The sequence below is a fragment of the Malaclemys terrapin genome, chromosome 13, assembly GCF_027887155.1.
Source record: "Malaclemys terrapin pileata isolate rMalTer1 chromosome 13, rMalTer1.hap1, whole genome shotgun sequence".
In the NCBI taxonomy this organism is placed as follows: domain Eukaryota; kingdom Metazoa; phylum Chordata; order Testudines; family Emydidae; genus Malaclemys; species Malaclemys terrapin.
Window position 1 is genome coordinate 8,041,792 of NC_071517.1, and position 24,249 is coordinate 8,066,040.

The following is a 24,249-nucleotide window of genomic DNA, read 5'->3' on the forward strand; positions in this document are numbered from 1 at the left end:
AGAGGATGTCGACCATCAGATTGGCCGCCTCCACCACATCCTCAGTTTTGATATTAAGGTTCTGGGCCACCCATCTCAGCAGATGCTGAAGGACCCTAGTGTCCTCTAAGGCCGGAGTGGTTGAGGAACCCATCACCGCATCATCCGGCGATGAGGAAGATGAGATGTTGGTCGGTACTGGGGCCTGTTCCCTGCCCTCGGCCCCCTGGGGTCCCATGGGGCAAGGAGCAGCTGCACTGCGGTCGGTGCCGTGGCCAGAGTCCCAGTTGGTGCCGTGGCCGGTGCCATGGTCAGTGACACAGTTGGCATCAGGACTGGTGCCTCCAACAATGCCGCGGTTGGCATCACGAGTGGTGCTGGTATCGGTGCCGAGGGCGGTGCTGCAAACATCACCCCAGTTGCCAATGATATGATCGGTGCCGTGGTCGTCAATGGTGCCATTGGAGCTGAGACCATTGATGTCAGCAGGTGTGTCCCCACCTGGATGCCCGCCTCGAAAGAAGCTTAGGCCACCGATGCCGCTCTGGAGCCCTAGCTCTGGTGATAGGCCCAGGGTGTCCAGAGTGGCCACTGAGGAGCCTGCCATTGGCCCAGCCACGGTGCCAGGTAGGGTTGTCAGTTGCACTGGCAGCAGGATCTTCTGCTCCTATTAGAGCAAGACGACGCCACTTCCAACTCTGAGGTCTCAGACTGTGATGACCACAGAGGAGCGATAGCAGTATCAACTGGGGGACCGGAGCGGTTCACCCACACGGGTCACCTGTGCCGCAGGCTGATGCAATGGGGTTGGTGGTCTTATGGCTGACATCATCGCCAGTTTGCCCACGGAATGTACCGGGCCCGGAACCAGTGCTGGTGATCTCTCACTTAGGAGGTGAGGGTGGTGCTATATGTGCCAAAAGGTCCGCTGCTGCCTCGAACGCCTCCGGTGTGGAGGGGAGCTGGAGGTCTTGTGGCGGTGCGCCAGTGAGCAATGCTAGTTCAGACTCGACTGGACTCGTCATTGGGGCTAACTATAAACATTAGAAAAAGAATACCACCAAGTGAGAGAGAAGCTCACAGTGAGTGGTAAGAAATAAAAAGGGAGTAGTCTCACCATTTTGCCTCTTCCCTAGCTCATCTTTATTCAGCCTCTTTTCAGGACATCACTGAAGCTTGTGCTTAAAGTGAAGTGCATATTTAAGTGTTTTTCTGAATAGTCTGGACTTAAGCACAAGCTTTCCTGGATTAAGGTCTCAGGGAGTAGGGTACAGCTGAACTTGATTTTGAGTGTAGATTCAAGGAGTTGCATTGTAAATTCATCATTACTTCCCTGTTCTTGTTCATTTGAAAATGAACACTGAACTGTAAATCCTGTCCAAGATTGACAAGGTGCAATTAGCAGGTATAGACATAAGGCCAGATACATAGAAATTAACAAACTAATGCAAATAAACAGCAACTAATCACTAAGTGTTTCTTTTCTGTCCTGCCTAAACCAAGGGCATCCTTTTGTGTTTAAAATAAACCCTGAAGACAAGTTGGCTGTCTTCTCATGACCGTATCTCCAAAACATCCCTATTTTTAAAATACAGTTTATCACATGTGCAATGAGTTTTGAGAACCTGGAAAGTGATTTCATTTTAAGAATCAAGACTGGATGTAATGTCTTTGCTTTCAGTAGCAATTGTCTTGGCTTCACTGCCCCATCAAACAATATATTTAGTATCATACTTCTTGGCTTTGACTTTCTGGAAAATCAAATAGCTGATGTTGAAATTACAGTCCCTTCAGGGTTTTGTCCAAAGGTACCATGACTGAGCTGTTACTGGAAGTTCCAACTTGGTAAAGTTTCATGCTCAACCAGTAATATACAAGTTAGTTTAGAATTTACAATAGCATTGTCAAGCCCTTCGAACAGATGATGTACACTTTACCATCTGCTGATTATAACCATAATGTAGTTCTCATAGGCTTAAAATGTATCTAACTTGCTTCCTCAACCTCAGACAGAGTTCTTTATAATATTCCAATGCTCCCAGTTGGTTTGAACATTAGGACCCTGATTCTTCACTGCCCTCATGACTTGTGTTGTCATTGACACCTGCGCAAAGTGCATGTAAAATGCTACCAAATCAAGATTGTAGCATTTTATGGCTTCTTTGCATTCACTTTACACAGTTATAAATGAATACACAAGGTCTAAGGCAGTAGATGATAAGGCCTTTGATAAATTCATAAAGGAGCACACAGGTGAGTAACTCTGCTTCCAACACATTGATAATGAAGCTTGGCTGTGGTGGTGTTGGTTTTTTTTTGTTTGTTTGTTTGTTTTTTGTTTTTTACCCTTGACCTTTTTTTGTTTATTTTCCATCCAAATGATGTGCAGAGACGGTCCCAAAATAAAATACAGGCAGGATTTACGTATACAGTGTCTTCAAACTGGGGGGTGTACTTCCCAAATCGAGGAGATCTACCCATGCTATGTGAATGGCAGAAGGCACTAGCCAACATGAGTATGTGCCCAGTGTCTCAGACAGGTACATACTTGGGGCAGCCAGCCCCTCCTGCCACTTGCACTGTCACAACTACACATTTTATTTTTAGCATGCCAGCTCTAAAGTGCAGACATACAGCACAAGGGAATCTCTGCTTTCCCTTCTCTAGTTTCTTTATACATGATCTGTATGAGAGTTTTTGTAATTTTTAAAAAAAACACGTTAGATATTTTCCCCCTGCCATTACATTTACTTTAAACTTCCAATAGTTAACTGGTTTATAGCTAAGGATGAGATTCAACAGGAGTCATCCCATCTGGCTCCCTTGCTACTCCAGGTTGAGCAACTCCCTGCATTTTCACTTTAGTGCATTACACTGAGCTAACTTCTGCAGTGGGTATGGAAGAGGAAGAGTTCAGTCAGCCACAGATCTTCTCAGCAGTAGTGATGCATGCAAAGGGGTTGTCCAGCTGACACCCTTCGATAACCCACAAGAGTGTGCTGGCAGATCTGCCATGTTCTGTGGGTGTGATATACCAAAAGAGAGATGGTTTTCAGGAATAGAGGTGTGGCTGGACCACAGTCAGTTGTGTATGTATGCTGCCAATATAGAATACGCTAGCAGGTCTCATTGGAAATAGACCTGTTGCTCCTTGAGCAATAAACAGTGCCTCATAATGCATTGTACTAGAATGACCTGTAGCATCATGCCCTGCCATGGCACAATGTCTTTTGTGCCAAATGAGCTTCACAGCATCGCCAAGTTTCTACTGCTCCCATCAGTGCACTGGCAGTTGGGTAACAGACTAGTATTTGGCCTCATGTATCTTCTTATATCCTGCCATTCATTTAGCAAATTGTGTTGTTTTTACTTAGTGTTTATTAGCATGATTCCACTGTGCCTTAAAACAGATGCATTAACAAGCTAACAAATGGAGACTTTTCAGCCAAGGTTTTTCAATCGTGGTTCTCCTTGCTTTGCAGGATCCTAAACATTTCAAGTCAGAGAAGACGGGGAGAGGCTTCTTAAAAGAAGGCTGGAGGGAGACACACCAGCCGATCATGTGCTCCTACAAACTGGTGACTGTGAAATTTGAAGTCTGGGGACTTCAAACTAGAGTAGAACAATTTGTACATAAGGTCAGTGAATGCTGTTATCCTGCACAGGAGAAGGGCTAGAGCACAAGTGGAACTAGAGCATTATCCTGACCTGCACATGAATAGGACTAGAGATGGGTCTGAGCCAGGGAGTTCAGGTTTATATCTGGTTCCAAACCTCCTTAACATTCAAGGGCGATTGGATCTGGGGGTTTCGTCTGTCAATTAAAGAGAAGAGGCCCAGCTGTAAAATTAATCTCTGGATACAAACTTCCCCAAAGGCTCGAGTTATTCAGATCCAAGGCTTAGTTTTTCGCCCATCTCTGAGTACAGCTAGCAATAACATCTCCAATGCTGTGATCCTTATGTGGGCAGAACTAACAACATCCTTTCCCAAGAGACCGCCATTGCTGGTAAAATAATATTTGTGCCAATGACAACAGCTTTATCATAACAATTCTGAACTGTTAGATGAATACAATACAATGTTTCTAGACTGAACTATTTTTTTCTGTCATTTCATTACTTGAAGCTTTTAAAGTCTGTATTGCACTTTATCAGCAGTTCATTTAATGTTACCACAATTAAAGAAACACTGTGGGTCTGACTCTGACCTCACTCATTCTGATTTTACACCATTGACATCAGTGTAGCTACTCCCAATGTACTGAGAGAGCAGAACATGAGGCCAAACAGGTACTTCAGTTTGACAGCTCTATTGGCTTTAATGGTTAGCTATCTGGATGCAGTAAAAGCTCATTAAATTCTCATTATGCTAATCTGCCAATTTCATAATACTAAGAACAAAAACCGTGGCAGTCTCAGCCCACTCCTTAGATTTAGAGTCTCATTCTAACCTCAGTCTCACTGATGTAAATCAAGAGTGTCTCCTCTGAAGTCACAATGCTACACCAGTAAGAAACCAGTGTACGTGAGATCAGAATTGGACCATTAGCGTAATATTAAGATATCCCTGAATGGCAGTTTCTACACAACTGCGTTGGACTTACTGCAATAGTTCTGATGCCTTTTGCACCATTCATTTGATTTCCTGACGTTTAGCATGCTTCATTCTCAAGTGTATATTATTGTTCATTTTCACTGGATGTGTGAGTCCTTCTTCTCAAACCAGATATCTCAGGGCATGTACAGAGTTCCAAGATGATAAAGTCACAGTTGCAAACACTTCTCCTATTCTGCAAATTCAATCTCTTTTTTTATTGAAAAATGCCTGAATTTTTCATAATTTGGATAGGATTTTCTATATATTCTCCTACCAAAGTTTTGTATATTATATTTTTTTCAAAGATTTTTAAAAAATCTGTAATTAGAAATGAGTAACCTTCACAGAATAACAACATCCAGGTTATCTTACAGCTTTTACAAGTGGTGGGAAAGTTATCCATTCCACTTGTCCAAATACTAATTCATTAATGATACAATTATCAAATGGTCTTCTCCAGGTATTTTAATGTCCAGACATTGGTAGGATTTTGGAAGGTTATTGACCTCTCATATGTGAAAAGAATTAACAGGTTCCATTTTAAGATAGAAGGGAAAGGAGTTCCAGTCTATTTGCCCAAATATTAATATATTCGTTGTACAGTTCCCAAATGTCCCCTTCTTGTGTATGTCACCATAGATGTAGAGTCTCAAAGTTCAGGGTGTTTATGTCCTTCTACCCTATAGAGAGACCATGATGTTACTATAGTTTATTTTTCTATAATGTTTTACTACACAAGATACTTTAAACCTTTTTTTTCTTATTTCACAGGTGGTCAGAGATATATTAATGATTGGTCACCGACAGGCTTTTGCATGGGTTGATGAGTGGTATGGTAAGTCATCTTCACAAAATTAACTTACAAAATAGCCTTGGAAAGAGCCTGATGGAAAACCCATTGAAATAAATTGAAAGACTCCTATTGGCTTTAATGGACGTTGGATGAGGCGCAAAATATATAGGGTCTTATTTCACCCCTCACTCTACACGTAAGCTTATGCCACAATAGCCACTGGTGGGGAAGGTGCATTCAGGAGGTGGGAGCAGGGTGTATGGTCCATGTATTTTAGAGCATATGCCACAGTTCCAGACACACCACATTTTCGGCAGTTTAGTGCTGCCCCTGTCAAGATAATAATAATTGCGGGGAGGGATAGCTCAGTGGTTTGAGCATTGGCCTGCTAAACCCAGGGTTGTGAGCTCAATCCTTGAGGGAGTCATTTGAGGAACTGGGGTAAAAATCTGTCTGGGGATTGGTCCTGCCTTGAGCAGGGAGTTGGACTAGATGACCTCCTGAGGTCCCTTCCAACCCTGATATTCTATGAAAAAATCTACATGAAAGACAGTGCATAGGTTTGAATACAAGGCCATATTAATGCTGCTTTCATAGCACTAATGTGCAACCATCTCCAAGGTTTTGGCCCATGTTATTTCCAACACAATTTCAACTTTTCAGGATGGGTTTTAAACTATTAATATAAAATGTAATAAAAACCAGAACTAAAAGTTCCTGTTTGAAAAACAAATATAAATGTAATAGCTCCAATTGAAAACCCACAGGCTCTGATTCAACAGTGGCTGCATATACAACTCCCACGGAATCCATGCTTCAGCTGTAGAAATGGGCACTTTGAATTTTACAGGGTAATTTCAACATCTAGTTGATGACATGTTGTTGCACAATAAACACACAGGTATTTTGCCATATACATACTATTTCAATAAAGGGTATGTATTATCCCAGATAGTTGTAAATCAGTTTCTAAAACATTCTTGTAATATAGAATTGCAATTTATCAATGTATTTAAAAGAGACAGAGATAGATAAAACCACCTTGAGGTTCAAGGGAATACTGCCTTAAACTTTTCATGAATAATCTTGAGAGATTCTAAGGCCTGGTCTACACTGAAAAGTTATATCAGCACAGCTACGTCAGTCAGGCATGTGAAAAAACCACACCCCGATCAGCATAGATTTCCCCCGTTCTAGACACAGCTATGTCGATGGAAAAGGGCCTCCATCGACATAGCTAAGACTTGGGCTTGGTCTACACAACGTACTTACTTCAATATAAGTATGTCGCTCAGGGGTGTTGAAAAAATTAGAGTGACCTTAACCCCCCGTGTAGACAGCACTATGTCAGCAGGAGAGCTTCTCCGGCTGACATACCTATGACCTCTCATAGAAGTGGAAGTTATTAAGCCAATGGGAGAGCTCTCTCCCATCGACTTAGAGCATCTTCATCAGACATGCTACAGCTGCACTGGTGCAGCTGTGCCACTGTAAATTTGTAGTGTAGATCTGCCTCTGGTCTACACTAGAAAATTAAGCTGGCTTAACTTCGTTGCTCAGGAGTGTGAAAAATCCACACCTCTGAGCAGCACAGTTAAGCCAACCTAACCGCCAGTGTAGACAGTATTTTGTTGATGGGGTGGTGGATTATCTACGCCGATGGGAGAACCCCTTCTGTCAGCATAGGTAGTGTCTACACTGAAGCACTACAGCTGTGCAGCTGCAGCAAGTCAGCTGTGGCACTTTAGCGTTTCAAGTATAGACAAGCCCTACCTTCATTTGGGGAGGTGGTGTTCCTAACCTTCTGTCAGCGTAGGCTGCGTCTACACAATGGGGCTATGCAGGCATAGCTATGCCAGTATAATCTCAATAGTGCAGATATGATGTTTATCTCTCTTCAGTGCTCAGAAATATTCTGTTACCTAGAAGTCCAATCAAAAATCTTCAGTTGGTGTAAAGTGGAATAGCTATTTTGACTTCAGTGAAAGTATACCAATTTACATCAGATAAAGATCTGGCAATAATCTGGGCTACTGATTATTAGAAATTAGAGAAGAATTTCCTTTTAAAATCACAACTTATTTTATTGTACAGATTTGATAAAGCACGAGGAAATATGTGCTGTGGTATAGAGGCCATAAAAATGCTGGCAGACTGGAAATGGATCTTTCTATTTTTCCTCTGTGTTTTTTAATTTAGGGACACTCATAAACTAGTAAGAGGATTCTGCATCTTTAATCAAATGAGAACAAGCTTTACATCCTCATACGGTGTATGTCCCACACTTCCACAAATCCGTATTCCATGATCAGTATCCATAAGTTTTGTAAAAGACACAGTATCTGTGTTCAGACAGTGTCCCCTAGCTACAAATGAAAATAACCACTTCCCAATATTAGTTTAGCTAATCTCTGACTTTCAGGTTTCTTTTCTAATGAAATTCATACTCTTTTGTTTCCTTAGGCTATGATTTATAGTGATTCCATGTGTTGCTTTTATTCTATCTCCTGTTTTATCTTGTTTCCTGGATAGACAGATAGTAACAAGCAACTTAATGCATATTTTGTTGTTCCTTCGGTAGCTTGGACTGTTGCTTAAAATGTGTAGCGCTGTTTATGCAATAGGTCCTACTCACAAATACTTGATTTACATAAGCAGAGTGGGGAAGACACTGCTGAAACACTTGTGTTGTATTTTGATATGTTTGGCTCAATGTAGACAATTAAACAAAAATTAAGTCATTATTTTCAGCTCCTTGTTTTTCATTTTTGTTCATACACTATGTAGAGGGCATTTCTATGGACATTTTTTGTGCAATCAGACAGGTATGCTCAAGAAGAACATACAACTATGTGGTCATGCAACTTGGATATGCCAGTGTTTTGGCTAGTGATGATCTTCAGCACAAATTGCAAATAGAGACTGAGGAATTCCTCTGCTCCCATTACATAAGAGAATGTGAATGGATTCATTTATATGGGAATCAGCTTCAGAGAAACAGCTTTAGCCAGTGTGTAATGCATCATTTCTGGGGGATTTAACTTATGCCAGGAGAACAACTTCAGAAGAGTCCACCTATGCTTTGGATAGTCCTTGCTTCCACATTATGTGTATTTAGCTCCATTATATGCTCTTACAGGGCAAAAGGGGCATAGTCTGACTGTTCAGTTGCCAAGGAGAAGAATATAATTTTTTACATCAAAAAGATACCCCTATTGATGCAGAAGATTGCAAAATATGATCAGTGTCTTGATCTTCAAAAAATGACAACAGTGTGAAATGGGCTTTGGTAGACTATCAATCTGAAGTACTGTACAAGGGAATCAATAGAACCTATTCATGAAAAGGAGTAAGATTTCTCTCCCTGAAGCCATAGAACATGCCTGCTTGAGAAATAAGATTTACTTGACAGATCATGAGGCTATGCATTGAAGGATGGGTCCAGAAGAGCACATGCTAATGAAGATCTTATCCCTGCAATGCTTCCAAGGGCATAGTTTGCCTGGGTTACTGGCTGCTGTAGGTGTTGAGGTCCTTCATTTTTAGATCTTCCCTAATCATCTTTGGCCAGGGAGGCCTGTGTGTCCCGTTCCTCTACTCCCACCCTCCACAGCACATGTGCCCACAGAGTCCCACTGCACAACAAGAAATCCAAGCTAACAAATTCCAGTTAAATGTAAATTACACAAGAGAGTCCTGTCATGCTGAAAAGTAGAGGAGTAAAGCACTGGTTAAGCCATCATTTTAAAAAGTTGGACCAAATTAATCCTTGATGTAAATTTGCTGGAGTCAGTGGTGTCACACCAGGGATGAATTTAGCTCATTACATTTACAAAGCTGAATAAAATGAACAAAATCAAATGTTCTAGTATGAATTCACAATGGGACACAGAATTTGCTTCTTATTACTTTTGTTCCAAATGAGAATTCAGAGCTAGCTAAAAATCTCGAGTCTTGCCTTCCTCTGAATTTTCATGCCTGCACCTTGAGATTTTTTTTCAGATCTCTTTTTATAGTTTTCTGGCAAAGCGTGCCTGGAAATAAAGAACCATGCATGTCAATGAAAAGTGCTGGCTAAATCCATATTTATAACTATGATATTCTATAGTACTGAGTCTAAATTTTCAAGTGAATTGTTTTTCAGTCAATAAATTCACATTCTTGTACATTGTTCAGAAGAGAGGACAGACTCAAAATGAATAAACCAGTGCAGCTGTGCTGGAAAAAAAAACAATGTACCAATTTGCTGCTTGTACTGTAGATCTGACAATAACGTACACATCTGCTTTTTCTCATTTCTTACCTATAATGTGGTGCTGTGGTGCTTACTCTTTATCTTGCACTATCTTCCCTCAAGTCAATGTGAAGTACTTGTATGCATTCATCAGAACAAAGACCTTTTATATATACTAGTTCTTTTTGCCCTGCCAAGAACATACTTATGCCACTTGTTTCCGAAGTGGGGAAGAACAACTTAGAACAGAGGTGGGCAAACTCCCTGTCCTGCCCAGCCCTTGAGCTCCTGGCTGGGGAGGCTAGCCCCCAGTCCCTCCCCTGGGGTCCCCCCTCCCCCGCAGCCTCAGCTCGCCGTGCCACCAGCGCTCTGGATGGCGGGGCAGTGCGGCAGTGGGGCTGGCTCCGGCCGAGCAGCGCAGCTGCCAGTCCTGCTGCTCTGAGCAGCATGGTAAGGGGGCGGGGAGCGAGGGGGTTGGATAAGGGGCAGGGAGTCCAGGAGGGCCTTTCAGAGGGTGGGGGTGTGGATAGGGGGCGGGGCAGTCAAGGGACAGGGAGCAGGGGGATTGGATAGGCGGGAGGGTCCTGGGGGGCGGTTAGGGGTGGGGAGGTCCCAGGAGGGGGCAGTCAGGGGACAGGGAGCAGGGGGATTGGATAGGCAGGAGGGTCCTGGGGGGCGGTTAGGGGTGGGGGGGTCCCAGGAGGGGGCAGTCAGGGGACAGGGAGCAGGGGGATTGGATAGGCGGGAGGGTCCTGGGGGGCGGTTAGGGGTGGGGGGGTCCCAGGAGGGGGCGGTCAGGGGACAAGGAGCAGGGGGAGTTGGATGGATTGGAGGTTCTGAGGGGGACAGTCAGGGGGCGGGAACTGGGTGAGGGCGGAGATGGGGCAGGGGCTAGGTGTTTGGTGTGGCACAGCCTTCCCTACCCAGTCCTCCATACAGTTTTGGAACCCCGATGTGGCCCTCAGGCCAAAAAATTTGCCCGCCCCAGACTTAGTTCAATTTGCCTTTCATAAGCACTAATTGATCTTTCTGCATGACTTGATGCACTAATCAAAGAAGGAACAGAAGAAAACTTTGAGCGACAGAGTTTGAATAAAGATAGAGCAGCCTGAATTCACACAAAGGTCAGGCCTAACAAATTGGATGGTATTCACTCAAGAGTGACACAAAGAAATATCAGTGGGAGGCTGTGATTTACTTGGACATCAAGAAAGCGCTTGATAAAATACCACACACAAGAGTAATATATGAAGTCAAATGTATGGAATAAGCAGGGAGATATTTGAGTCATAATATCTTGGGGGCAAGAGAAGACAATTCAGGAGGGAGAGGAAGGAGACAAGCAGATTGCCACAAAGATCATAATTAAGATAAGTTGGGCTCACTTGTATATTAGTGACACAAAAGAAGAAATCACTCCAAAATAAAGGAGGGAATCAGCAAATACAACAGAAGAGAGCTACAAGATTCAGAAGAACTTGGATAACACTGCTTAGGGTTTATAATCTTCAAAGCAAAGATTAATCCTCCTAACAGACTATGAAATGTATCTGCATTTTACAGATCAGACAACGAAGCGGGAGAGGTTAAGTGAGCTGACCACAGGAAGAGTTAGTGTCTGAGCCAGAATTAGCACCCATCATTTCCAGGTGCTATAGGGATACTGATGTGATGGGCCATTAACAATGCATTGATAGCTAGCCAGATCCAGACTCCTCATTCTTTGCACAGAACACACCTCTCTCTGGAATATAATGACACTCTTAACTGTCAAATTAAATCTGCAATTTGTGGATTCATTTTTACCTCTCTTCATTGTTCCTGAATCACACGTGGATTATTAGATACTAGGTAAACCCAATTCCCATTGGCAAAACTATAGTAATCTAATGCCTGGGATGGTGTATTTTTCAGCTCACGGCATTCAGATTCCATCTCCTGTCTAATCTCAGATACTGCTGAGATGTGGAAGATGGAGCTACACCATATGATGAAAGGAAGCATCTAGTTTTAAACTCTTGTTCGAGGACTTTTACCTTTGCAGATCCTCATATCTCCATCCCCTCCCCCTGCCACCCTCATATATGGGATCAGTCCAGTAATTTTTTGAATGACCTCTCTAGCCCTGATACAGCAAGACACTTAAATAAATGTTTAGCTTTACGCATATGAGTAATCCCATTGACTTCAGTGGGATTATTCATATGCTTAAGGGCTTTTCAGGATCAGGGCTGGCATGCACAGCAGCTTTCAGGATCAAGCCCACATAGTGATTAGTAGGTCCCTACTAAGGCCAGCCCATCTGATTCTGTGCTCTCTGAAATTTATCCTCTTTTTAAAAAAAAAAGGAAGAAAAATTAGAATCTGGTTAGCTTTGTTTAAACTACAGCATACCATTCTAGCACAAGCTCAAGGACTGGTGCATGACAGAAAACAATCTTGCAGTTTTTACACAGCCAGAACTTTCCAGGGCCAGGTCCTCAGTTGGAGTGAATCAGCATAAGTCCATTAATTTTAATGGCGCAACATCAGTATACACCCTCTGAGGATGTGGGTTTTTTACTTCAAAAGGAGCTTTAAGCCTAAATTAGGACTCCAGAATCAGGCATAGTACAGGATCTGTATCAGAAATCATGCCTGAAGGATAGCCGTTAGAAGTGGAAAATTTGTATTTATGTTGGTTCAGCTGCACCCACAGTTGTGGGTGAGACTGTCACTGAGAGTTTCTATCAATAGGATTTGGAAAACACCAGCCTTGGTGCCCTAGTTCAGGTAAACATGTAAGTGTGTGCATTAAGTATGTGAGTAATCCCTTCCTGTTCAGCAAAGCACTTAAGCACATACTCAAAAGTTAAAAAAGAAAAACCAAGGGGAAAAAATTTAACCACATATTTCCGTACCCTACCCTCAAAACCACCCTTTCAAAAAAAGACTGTTTGCACAAATAAGCAAATTATTAATGTGCATGGTTATCATTTAGGTTTTCACTTTCGGTACCAGAGTTTTTATGATACCATGTAGTATGTTTTTAAAGGGACTCTGTCAGGCAGGTTAGGCCCAAAATCTAGGATATTAGTAGGAAAGTTTTATTTTAAAAAAATTAAACAAGCCTGGAGGAGAATTTAAATATTCCCTTGCACTATTTGCAATCCAAATATTGCAGAATTGTACTAAAGCATGAGAATCTGCAAGTGAAATTGACTGGACAGTGACTGGTTCACTGACCAAACTGAGTAAAATGGACAAGTAAACAATCATACAATATGGTAAAAGGTACATTTAAATTTTTAAAGTTCTTTCACTATTACTAGTAACATAAGGAAGGAAAAGTTTTTCAAAAATATAAATTTTAAACTGACAGTGTCCCTTCAATGAATGTGTTATTTTAAAGCTAAAACCTTTGGGCTAGATCCTAAAATGGTATAAGTTAGTTCAAAAGAGACAAATGAGTTTGATGGGGCTACACCAATTTATACCAGCTGAGGATTTGGCCCACTGTTTATAAGACTCAACTACTAAAAAGGAAAATAGCAGATTTTACTGACTCTAGTATTAATGTGTGTTATCACTGATTTTATTGAATTGTATTTAGCTTTATCATGAATTAAAACTAATTTCTTCACTGTATTGTTAACTCAAAACTTTACTAATAAAGAGCATATCCTTTGCTTGGCAAAAATGCTTTTTAGCATGCTATTTACATTGTTTATTCATTTCTTTTTCATTTCTGGTAATAGGAAAAAGAGTAGGTTAAATGAATGGGTCATTTAAAGTTATTCCATATGTTTCATTTTGATCAGTGCTAAGCAGTCCTTCATTCTCACTGAGAAAGGATCCACTAAGGGTGAAAACATTATCAAGTACTGTACTCCGTTGCTGATATAACAGCATAAGTGCTGCATCTCCTTAAAAGCATGCTCTTGTTAAATGAAGCAAGAGTCTCGTACCATATAACAAATGGCAAGTCATAAATCCAAATGACACACAAAACACTTGAGAAAAATTTGAGCAGCAAGAGCCCAAACCCAATTTCTACTCAAGTTAATTACTGACCAGGTGATAAATTGCTACATTCTCTGTAACTCCTGTCTAAACTTCAGTGATCATCTCTTTATTGGAAATGGTACATATGGAAATATGAAAGTATAGTGCTCTAATAAAGTAAAATTTAAATCATACAAGTTGGGCAGAAAACGTTCAACAGACTTTCCATGTATTGCAATTCCATCCCATACCATTTTATTTCATAACTGTATGCTAACAATGTCGGACATACCCACACAATTATATCTTTTCCTGACGTTCAGGATTGGCCTGAATCGTCAGACTTATATAATCTTTCCAAGGGTCTGAGGCTACAAAATTATTACTGGTATTGACTGGTAAACCATTCAGCATGACAGGTTTCAGGGTAGCAGCCGTGTTAGTCTGTATCCTCAAAAAGAACAGGAGTACTTGTGGCACCTTAGAGACTAACAAATTTATTAGAGCATAAGCTTTCGTGGGCTACAACCCACTTCTTCGGATGCGTTAGCTTCTGAAACTGCAGCTGTATGCTTCAGCAGTGAAGATTGCTTTTTAGTTTGAAACATATCATGCAATCTTAAAGATAATGCTATAGAATTCTCTTAGAAAGTTCCTAGAAAGGTAAGTAAATCCTTATATTTCTTAATATCTGTCAGTTAGTGCGGAGGATCCTCTAAAGTCATTTTAGAAGATCTTTCCTGTAGAAAAGCCTGCACTCCAACACTTTTTGCCTAGCTCACTTCACATAGATACTCCTAAACGTTTTCCACTCCTCCCTGTTCTATGACTCCCTTTGACGTAACCTTCCTACACCTTCCTTGGCTGGTTTAACTACCTTTATGAGTCACCTTTCATAAAGGTAGTTGGCTCCCTGCTTTTTTTTTTTAAACCTTCTTTGGCTTCTGCTGAAAGACCATCTATCCCTCGCACCTTCCTTTTTATTAAAGTTTGCAGTGAATTAATGGAAAATGCCAACATTTTGAACTTTTTGCAGATATGACTATGGATGATGTTCGAGAATTCGAGAAAAATATGCATGAAAAAACCAACATTAAAGTTTGCAATCAACATTCATCTACTGTGGATGAAATAGAGAGCCATGCCAAATCAAGTGTATGTAGTTTTTTAAAACATATTGCCCACCCTCGCCTAATGTGCACTCACACATCAAAGAAGAATGGCCTTCTTTAAGCATGATCCTGCTGCCACTGAAGTTAACGAGAGGTTTGACATTCAGTGGAATCGGAATCACTCCCTGTAGAGTGTAATCCTGCATTTTTTGCATCCCAAACGCCCACTGAGCTATGAGAGGATAGGGTCAGGTTCATAACTCCCCTTCTTCCAGGAGAACAAAATCCTCAAAGTTCTGTTGGGTGCACAAAGAGGAATATTAGTAGGAGAAAGATCAAGCAATGTCAGGTTTGGCATCCAATTATTCTGATTGTTTCAAAGCCATGTCAGTGTTCAAATGTCATTTTTAGTCAAACAGCCAGGAACATGGGGAGTGGAAAAGTTCTGTGGCGCTGCTGAAATTGTACCACTAAGAAAAAGGCTAACTGGGTTTTTCACTTGTCTTCAAGATCATTTGCAGTGTTGCCCTTGATAAGCTACAAACTAGGAGCCTGAAAGGAGATACAGTGACATTTCTGTTTTAAAATGTTGGTATTTCTGGCATCTCTAGTCAGGTCAAAATCCCATGGGAGTGAATAACAGCTTTTCCCAAATAACAATGTTGGGGCTGGTCGTTAAGGGCTATATCCTGAAGTCCTTACTCAGTCCTTATTCATCAAAGCTTCCAATGACTTCAGAAGGACTTTCTCTCAGTAAACAGTGAGGGCCTGATTCTTACACCAAATTTGCGCAGGCGCAACTCTAGATTTACATTGGTGAATTCCCACTGACTTTTCAGAGTTATTCCTGATGCCTAGACCAGTAAGTGAGATTAAAATCAGCCTCGGACTAAAGACCCCAGGATTTGGCCTTATGGGCTTTTGGTAAAAAGCCTGTGGTGCTTATTCAGCCCTTACTTAGGCAAAACTACCATTATGGTCAGGGCAGGATTTGGCCTTTTTCTTTTTATTAATAATGACAGAATGAACTCACATATTTCTGAGTCCTTTGCAGCTCTGGGTAAGGATTAGTTTTACTTAAGTGCATATCAGCATGGGGTAGGGTAACCAGATGTCCCGATTTTATGGGGACAGTACCAATATTCGGGGCTTTGTCTTATGTAGGTGCCCTATTACCCCCACTCCCGTCCCAATTTTTCACACTTGCTATCTGGTCACCCTAGCATGGGGATGGATTTGAGGCAAGCATAGACTAAAAACCAAATATTAAGTATAGGCAGGGTGAGTGTTCCCTTTCTGCCTCTGAAATTGCCAATATTGGGAGGAGCTCATAGTAGGACTTTCATTGGTCTGCCTTCCACTCTGATGGCATGTTATTGGGGAATCTTCCTCTCCACATCTCTCCCCATACTGAAGCCATGTTTTATTTTATTTTTCATTGTTAAAGGCCTGATCCAAAGCCCACTGAAGTCAATGAAAGGACGCCTCTTAACTTCAGTGGGCTTTGGACCAGGCCCTAAGTGCAGAAACACTACTTGCACCATAACATAAGTTAAGCAAAATGTAAATCAGCAAAACAGGGCCAAATTCATCTCTGGTGTAAATGGGTGGGCTCCCTTGAGCTCATTAGCTTACCTCACCCATTTACCTCAAGGGTGAATATGGCTAAAATATCCTCCACTCCCAGTAACAGGAGCTGCCTGTAGACAGAAAAAGCCCCTGGAACAGTAAAGTTGGTTCAGAGGGGAGCAGGCAAATTGGCACTGAATGGGGGTTTTGATTATTTTATAGGATTCTACAATACAGCATAAAGCCTATTTCACACAACAGCATCATGAAACATTCTACAGTCAAGGCTACATACACACGACTGTGTCACATTAAAATAAGGGGGTCACAGTGTATAGCTAGTATGTGGGTTTTTTTCATTTTAACCAGATGGCATCCAACCATAAGGAGAAAATGAAGTAGGGTAAGCTTATATCCCCTCCACTGTAGGAATACAATAAACTTTATTACAGCATCCCTGGGTTATATAACTATGGGTATAACAAAGAGTGTATTTAGCCCCATAGCTCCATCCTCACATGGCTATGAGGACAGTTTTTCTCTCTCCTCCTACTGTGTGGGTTTTGAATATCACATGGCATGTCGTTAATGTGCTGTTTAGTGTATGTCTGCATAGCAGCTGGGAGGTGTAGTTCCCAGCTTGGGTAGATGTACATGTGCCAGCTCTGCTTGAGCTAGAACGCTAAAAAGATTGTGACCACAATGGCATGGGCAGCAGCTTTGGCCAGTTGCCTGAATACAAACCCTGTGGGGTCAGGTGGGATTGTATCATGCAACTAGCCCAAGCCACCACCCATGCTGCCACAGCCACACTGCTGTTTTTAGTGCAAGAGCTCGAGCAAAGCTAGCGCATGTACTTCTACATGAGCTAGGAACTACACCTCGCAGCTGCTGTGTGGACATACTGTGTGTGAAGGAGCATAGGAGGCCAGTAGTAGTAATATAGACATACATCATAGCAATGCAAACAAACCCCTCTCCTGAGCTTTCTTTAAATATGCATCCTATGGATCTATCATCACTTATAATATAACCTCCAAAGAATGTTTATAAGGAAGTTTTACAGTACTTGAAACATATTTCTTACTGACATATGTTACAGTGCTGGGGACGGGAGCTGTGCAACTCAGTCATTTTGGTTTACAGGAGCTTTGTGTGAGCCTGTTTTCTGTGCTGGTTCTGGTGGGTTTACATCCGCTAAGTTTCTTGCTGAGATTCCTTCAAATTAACCTACAAACTCAAAGTGAAACTCATCTGAAACAGCTGAATTTTGCTTTGAGTTGTAGCAATAAACCCCTGCATGACACTCCAAATGCAATGCTAGGTATGAAAAAAGATTTGCTGAACTTTTTCTGAACCTGCCCTGAGTTCTGAGTTTGTACAGAAAAACTAGAAGAGTTACACCTGGTTTAGGATTTTATTTAAAAAAATGTGTATTGCTATGTTTGGAACATGTTATTCTGGGCTTACTCTGCCCTCTTGTGGATTTGTGCAGTAGTGTCTATGTGACAGATACATTTGCACCTCCGCATGAGAAGGCTTTCTCTAGTAACAGGGAAGCATTCTTTGGGCCTGATTCTCCATTACGTTGCACCTTGTGCAATGATTTACACTTGTGCAAAGTAGGTGTGTAATGCTACCAATTCTGATCTCATAATTCCACAGGTGTAAACAACTTCACAGAATTCAAAGCAGTGGAGAATGAGGCCTTTTGTGTGGGGAAGACCTTCCACACAAGCCCACATTTCCAGAAGTGGCTCTTCATTCTGTGTGCTTTCATTTTTGGATAACCAATTTGAGACACTTAGCTCCTGTTGTAAGACATGAAGCATTCTCTTCTGCAGAGGGGGTCAATATGCTATGGATGCTCAGCACTTCTAAATATCAGGCCTAATGGTGTGTCAAACCAAGCACCTACAATCAGTGACCTCTTATGAAAACTTTGGCCAGAGCTCCTATTAACTCTAGTGGAATTTCAATACATGAATCCTCACACTGGGATGAGAACACACCCTTTGGTTTTGATTTTGATGGCAATCGCTGCAATGGTGCTACTGAAATCATCTTTGAAATGGTTCTAACTTTCCATTTGTCTTTCTTTTCTTCTCATTAAAGACATGACAATGGATGAAGTCCGAGAATTTGAACGTGCAACTCAGGAAGCCACTAATGAGAAAATTGGGATTTTCCCACCTGCAATATCTATCTCTAACATTTCCCTGCCTTCGTCAACCCGTAGTGCTCCTTCTAGTGCTCCATCCACTCCTCTGTCCTCAGATGCTCCTGAATTCCTGTCAGTTCCCAAAGACCGACCTCGGAAAAAATCTGCTCCAGAAACCCTCACACTTCCAGACCCAGAGAAAAAAGCACTTTAAATTTAACCTAGCATGTTTCCTTCTGACAAGCCATGTCTGCCAGAACAAGAGTAACTTAACATTTACAAAGCTCGGTGTGGTTGTTTGTTTGGATTTTTTAAACAATGTTACCAATCTAGAAAGATGATTTCTTTAACTCAGACTTGTTCCTTAAAATCCTTAAATAAGTGCATGTGAGAGAACATAGTTCATATATTCTGATTCCGAAAGTAAAGCTCAAAGCCATAGGGCACATGCTATTAATGTGAAATTAAATAGTCTGAGAATAGCCTGCAATTGTGATTGGAAATGCTGTAGGTATTTAATAAAGCTGACAAGGATTTCTGAAGGGAACTAGTGTCAATTTAGGTGCAGGGTTAAGTTAAAGAGTTAAAAATCCAATTTTCTCCTATTATATCAGAATTTCTAAAATTTTTCTACTCTCAGGCTTATCATGTCTAATCATAAACCTTTGAACTGCTACTCATTGATACTTGAACACCAACAGCAATTATTCAAATTCAGATGTTGCTTAATATGACTCAGGATTTGGGGCCTAGCTAACACAAACTTTAAACTTTTTAAAACTAAATAACCAATGCACCAAGGCTCCATTTGTAATTAATAATACTGACTTTAAGGCCATTGAACTATTTATACCTTGCACAGAATTTATAAAAGATTCCACCCATTTCTTGTTTATATTGTATTTTACTAGTTCTCCCCAGTCCTCTTGTGATCTCTCAAGTATGTGCTGGTGTTTGTAACCCCTGCTCCAGATATAAAAAAGATGGAAACACAAGCAGCTAAATAGTTTAAAGAGTCCAGATAATGCAAGGGTCTGCTCCCAATGAAGCTGTCATCATTGCATTCCTGTCATTCATTTAAGTCCTATGAGCTCCTGTCTAATCACAATGAAACCAGCTTTCAGGGTCTGATCCAAATCCTACTGAAGCCAGTGGGAAGACTCCCATTGCCTTAAATGGGCTTTGGCTCAGGCCCTAAATAACCACTTGAGGGTTTGTAAAAAAATCTGGAGTTTAAGGAGGGAGGTCTTCTACTAAAGGTGGGGAAGAATGGTATTTAGTACATTTGGGGATACTTTAGGACAATCTCTTAAGACATGTGGGTGCCTAATAAGGATAGCCTCCTGTACAGATTTCACTGTACTAATCAGCGCTGAATGTATATTATGCTATGGTGTTTTACCAGACGCAGAATAGTTGTTGGTTGAGCATGGATAGAGAATAACTAGGCCATGATGCTTTGGAACAGCACCTGGGAGTAAAGATTCTGAAAAGAAACATTCTTTATATATCCACCATTGAGAAGTTCTTTAAAGATCTTCAGTCACGACCTTTGCTCTGCCCTGATGTGTTACATAGGGTTACCATACGTCTGGATTTTCTCGGACATGTCCGGCTTTTTGGTCCTCAAATCCCCGTCCGGGAGGAATTTCCAAAAAGCCAAACATGTCCAGGAAAATAGGGAGGCATGGTAAGGGGACCCCGAGTGCGAGTGGCTGAAGCAAAACTTACAACTCCGACGATCTGCCGAGGCACAGAGGCGGCGGGCAGCATCCGAGCATGCAGTCGCCTCCTCCCCGGGCTCCAACTTTCCCGGCTCCCGCCGCTCTCCACCGTGCGCTAGGGCCAAAGCAACTTCCCCAGCGCAGCAGCAGCCGGAGCCCGGGAGGCGGGAGGGAGGAGGGGGAATGCAGGGTGCTCAGGGGAGGGGGTGGAGACTTTGGGGAATGGGCAGAGTTGGGGCAGAGGCGGGACCCCCATGGAGTGTCCTTTTCTCTCAGTGTTGAAATATGGTAACCCTAGTGTTACATATTCAGATTCAATTTCAGATCCCAGTCTAGGTTTCTTGCTTCATGGGCTAACGGGATAATAATATTTAGAAGCAGCATATTCACCCCTCAAACAAAAAGAAGTCATTCAGCAGTGGCCACTTTAGCCAGTTAAGGAGCAGATTTGATGAGTTCTATCCTGTCCTCACTGGACAGAAGGATTATGATTGTGATAGGAGAGCTCATAGGTATTGAGGGGGGAAATATGGGGATCCTCTGGCCTTCCTGAGGGAGAAAGAGGACTTACCCTTACTCTATCCCTGTCCTTTCATGCTAAGTGCGGTCTCCAGTAGCAGGAAGCAGATCTCAGACTTTGCCATTGATCTCTAAAAGGAGAGAGTAATGAAAGACACGACTTACACAAAATAAAGAGATCATCTGGCAACTAAGTAACATGTAATGTAACATGTGGGAAAGGGGAGCAACATCCCTGGCCTGTTAGTGAAATCACCCTTCAGTCTCAGGAATAAAAATCAAAAAAGGGATTTTCTCCCCAAGCCAGGAGTAAAAAAAATAGGGAAATAAGGAGCCACTTCCTTTCTAAAATTCAGCCTTATGGAGAAACCTTTCCTATTGATGTCCAGTCACAGGGCTCCTTGTTGACGTTCATATAATGGGTTTAGTCCTCTGTGATGCTATTTAACTGTCAGCATCTACCACCATTGTTGTTGTAGTAGACTTTAAATAAGTCATTGTGAAATGCCCAGTGAAAGGTGGATATTATCTGAATCACATATTCATATTGAGATGGTATCTTGTACTATCAGTTATAACAAGCATAGTGAAGCAGAGAGACGGACCTCACGGAGTTAAAGTATCACTGAATGATGAAGAATCAGTTTGTCGATAGAATTCCCCGGGTCGGGATATGTTTGTACCGTCTTCCCAGCATGGTAGCATGATTTTTGCTTGTGGAAAAGTTTAACTGACTTAAACCTTTTGACCTTCCGAACAGCTCCATGTCCAGTAGTAGATGCTAAGGTGAATGTCTGATTTTGATGGGCTAGTTTTAGTAATGGGAGAGGGAGGGGAAGAATTCCACTGTCAGATGACATTGAAAATGTGTGTGTATTTGAAAGTTAAAAGCCCATGGCTAATAAAATCCAGTAGCTCTTTGTAGGTTAGCCTATGGTATGACTTCATCCATTATCTCATATATTGTCCATGTTCTGCTTTCCTTTCCTCTCAAGGCCAGCAATTCCATGTGCTTAGTAAATTAACTGGTGATTGATATTTGTGATTTTTTTTTTAGCCAGTGTAATGCCACAGGTATCAAATGCTAAAGTACCCCACATTGGCTTATTACTTTAATTAACAGATGGGTGTACTAATTAAGTATTCATAATTTCTGCATGTATACAAATAAATGTTGATATTCTTTTATTTGCTTCTGAATGTTTAACACAGATCATTAGGACAAAGCATACACAGCTTTACTCATTTGTTTATTTTATTTAAGTCTCAAACTTCCTATCCTGTGTGGATAAGATCATTATCGTATGTAGGTTTGGGGATCAGGCATGTATGAACATTATTAACATATCTTAAGAGGATTCAAGTTAATTAGCTGCATGGTGTATATTGAGGAAAGAGAAAAGCATTGACTGAGCATGCAGTGGAGAAATAATGAATCCTTAATGCTATGCCTCTGCATGCAATTCTAGAACTCTGAGCTCCACTCACGAGTACTGTATTACAGAAGTATAATGTTTACTGAATAGACAACTAATTTTTCTAATTCACTGCTAGCCAAAATGGGGATCAGTACAATCCATACCTGCCTTCAATGTGGGTGCTAATGGAGACAAATAAAAAGATCTATAGAATGTCACTGCTTTGGATGAGAAAGAACTATAGGCTACATCATGCTTTTCACGGGTTACACAAGCAGCCTATCCTGTGTTCTGATCTGTTTTACCCCAGTGTTTCTACCATTAAATATGCTCTCAAAAATAATCTTTCAATGTCATTTCATTTTCTTTTTGTCATGGCAGGGTAGCTATTTTCTACCATGTTCCTTATGCACATACACAAAAATAAAAAAAAGCAATCTAGAATATTTTTCTGGCAACTTGTTTTGAGAAAACGTTTTGTTTATTTTCATTGCTGACTTGTGAATGGATTATGTAAAAATACCTTCTGTAGAATTTTCAGACATGTTTGTGGGGAGGGGAAGGAAGTAGGGTATTTTGCACATGTTGATTTCTTTTGTGGGGAAAAAAAACTGTACTACGCACATCTTTAAAGTATGATGCAACGCAGCAAAACTGAAGTTACTTAATAATTCGGTAGCCTCCTTATTCCCTGCTGCCATGACTGGAGAATTAAATAATACAATCATAGTGAGGCTCTACAAACAAATCATCATCAAGAAGAGCACAATGAAACTGATAAGGCAATTGGCTTATGATTTTTTTTAAATGCTTCTCCCCACTCTGCTCCTACTTTTATATGTATTTCCTCCAGAATAATCACACCTTGCAGAATGATGCTGGCAATTGAGGGCTCAATCCTGCAGTCCTGACACAGGTAAAACACCTACTAAATTAAAAAGAGAGATTTATCTGAATAATAATTTGCAAGGGCCCGGTCCTGCCACTCTTATTTGTGTGAATAGTCTTTAGTAATAGACTTCAATGGAATTATTCACTACAGTAATGATTGGTCACATAGGTAAGGGTTACAAAATAATCCAACAAAAAGGCATAGTTTGATCTTATTCTGTTGCTTTTTGATCATACCAAGATTTTGGGAGATGATTTTGCTCCATTGAGGGCACAATTCACATTCTTTAGTAGTAGTATACAAAAACATTAAAGAACATAAGGCGCTTAAATAGATATTTTGAAACTGGACTATTTGTCCAGTGATTTTAATTTGGTAATTAAACAGCAACAATCTTTAATAACGCATTGGGATTTGCTGCACTATAACTTAACATTCTCTTATTTAAAATAGGCCGAACAGACACGCTTTTTATGAGTTATAAGTGCAATAGGAGAGAATACATGAATTTGTCAATAGGAACTTTTCAGCTGCCATTATTCAGACTTAATTTAGTTGTCTAAATTCAAAATGCTTGAGGCTAATTGAGTCTAACCATGTTTTTGCTTTAAATGGACAGCATGATCATTGAATTACAATCTCCTCTAGTTTTTGGATGTCACTAATACCAATTAATTGTTTTTATTTCATTTCTGTGAAAGTTCCATGTGACTCTGAATGTCCTGTAATCCTTAGTGTCTAGCTTTAGGTTTAGAGTTATGACATTTAACATTAGAGAATGTACCATTGCCATCAGAGAAGGACCAAGCTTTGAAATGTGCCATATGTTAAACAATGCAAGGCTAAGCAGAAGAATTTTATTCTCATATCTGTCATCCATATCGCTTAGTTGCTGTTTTTTGAGTTATTTATTATTGTTAATAACTTACTTTTCCTTACATTCTGTTGTAAATAAACTACCAAGCAATCTTCTTTATAAGTGTGGCTATTTTCTTCTGGTCAATATCATGTGATGAGGTTCAGATTTATATAATTTCTGTGGTATTTGTTCACTGACCAAAGCAATTTCCCCATATCATTTGCACATAAGCCTGAAATACATAGGATAACACAAGGAAATAAAATTGTAGCTGGACACTCAGTGCTCATGATACCCAATAAAGATGCTCACCAGTGCTTTGGTGCCACACAGTATCACTATTATTATGGCTGAGGTAATTAAGCACACATCACTCTCAGGTTCACCTTTTCATCTGTAAATTGTT

At 41.0% G+C, this 24,249-nt stretch overlaps 1 protein-coding gene and 1 long non-coding RNA gene across 2 annotated transcripts in view; one reads left to right on the plus strand and one right to left on the minus strand.

Moving 5' to 3' along the window:
• PITPNC1 (phosphatidylinositol transfer protein cytoplasmic 1) overlaps nt 1-18,474 on the plus strand; it is a 176,097-nt gene extending 157,623 nt beyond the window's left edge. Inside the window, exons 7-10 of the mRNA XM_054048012.1 lie at nt 3,462-3,617; nt 5,350-5,413; nt 14,626-14,744; nt 18,386-18,474. Coding sequence (XP_053903987.1) covers nt 3,462-3,617; nt 5,350-5,413; nt 14,626-14,744; nt 18,386-18,391 — 345 coding nt within the window. The 3' untranslated portion in view covers nt 18,392-18,474. The remainder of the gene's footprint in view (nt 1-3,461; nt 3,618-5,349; nt 5,414-14,625; nt 14,745-18,385) is intronic.
• The window catches only part of LOC128848198 (uncharacterized), a 50,398-nt gene extending 29,593 nt beyond the window's left edge, over nt 1-20,805 (minus strand). Inside the window, exon 1 of the long non-coding RNA XR_008446986.1 lies at nt 20,727-20,805. This is a non-coding gene — a long non-coding RNA (uncharacterized LOC128848198). The remainder of the gene's footprint in view (nt 1-20,726) is intronic.
• Between the last annotated feature and the right edge of the window lie 3,444 nt (nt 20,806-24,249).